Source organism: Diaphorina citri, unplaced genomic scaffold (genome assembly GCF_000475195.1).
Source record: "Diaphorina citri unplaced genomic scaffold, Diaci psyllid genome assembly version 1.1 scaffold8443, whole genome shotgun sequence".
NCBI lineage: Eukaryota > Metazoa > Arthropoda > Insecta > Hemiptera > Psyllidae > Diaphorina > Diaphorina citri.
In genome coordinates, this window is record NW_007385818.1 from 1,854 (window position 1) to 2,923 (window position 1,070).

The following is a 1,070-nucleotide window of genomic DNA, read 5'->3' on the forward strand; positions in this document are numbered from 1 at the left end:
GTTTGACAGGGGGAACTGTAACTGCTATGGTCTTATCGTCCCGAAATCGAAGAGAGAAGGAAGACAGGATAGGAGAAAGCCAGCCGTTCCGAGAACGAACATTATCCCATCAGGATAAAATCCGCACCGGGCGGGAATCGAACCCGCGGCCTAGCGCTTACAAGGCAGACGCACTACCAACTAAGCTAACTAGGCTGGCTATTCCCATGTTTACTTTCCTTATCCTACAATAAGGAAAGCAATGTAATTGGTTGTTCACTAATCTCTTTACGGTGGTAATACCGCCACTGGTCGCTACAACAACAACTCGTAGCTACTCACCTATATCATGATGATAGCTATGGAACTCAATGCCGCTACTGGTCGCTACTCACCTATATCATGATGATAGCTATGGAACATGGTGATAGCTATGGAACTCAATGCCACCACTGGTCGCTACTCACCTATGTATATCATGGTGATAGCTATGGAACTCAATGCCACCACTGGTCGCTACTCATCTATATCATGATGATAGCTATGCAACTCAATGCCACTACTGGTCGCTACTCACCTATATCATGATGATAGTTATGGAACTCAATGCCACTACTGGTCGCTACTCGCCTATATCATGGTGATAGGTATGGAACTCCATGCCGCTACTGGTCGCTACTCACCTATATCATGATGATAGCTATGGAACTCAATGCCGCTACTGGTCGCTACTCACCTATATCATGATGATAGCTATGGAACTCAATGCCACCACTGGTCGCTACAACAACAAGAACAACAACAACAACAACAACAACAACTCGTAGCTACTCACCTATATCATGGTGATAGCTATGGAACTCAATGCCACCACTGGCCGCTACTGGTCGCTACAACAACAACAACAACAACTCGTAGCTACTCACCTATATCATGGTGATAGCTATGGAACTCAATGCCGCTACTGGTCGCTACTCACCTATATCATGGTGATAGCTATGGAACTCAATGCAGCTACTGGTCGCTACTCACCTATATCATGATGATAGTTATGGAACTCAATGCCGCTACTGGTCGCTACTCACCTATAT

General features: G+C 45.6%; 1 protein-coding gene across 1 annotated transcript in view; it reads right to left on the minus strand.

Annotated features, from left to right (window-relative positions):
• The window catches only part of LOC103522424 (phenoloxidase-activating factor 1-like), a 2,002-nt gene extending 1,600 nt beyond the window's left edge, over positions 1 to 402 (minus strand). The window contains exon 1 of the mRNA XM_008487526.1: positions 375 to 402. Within this exon, the coding sequence (XP_008485748.1) occupies positions 375 to 402 (28 nt within the window). The remainder of the gene's footprint in view (positions 1 to 374) is intronic.
• Positions 403 to 1,070: the final 668 nt, after the last annotated feature.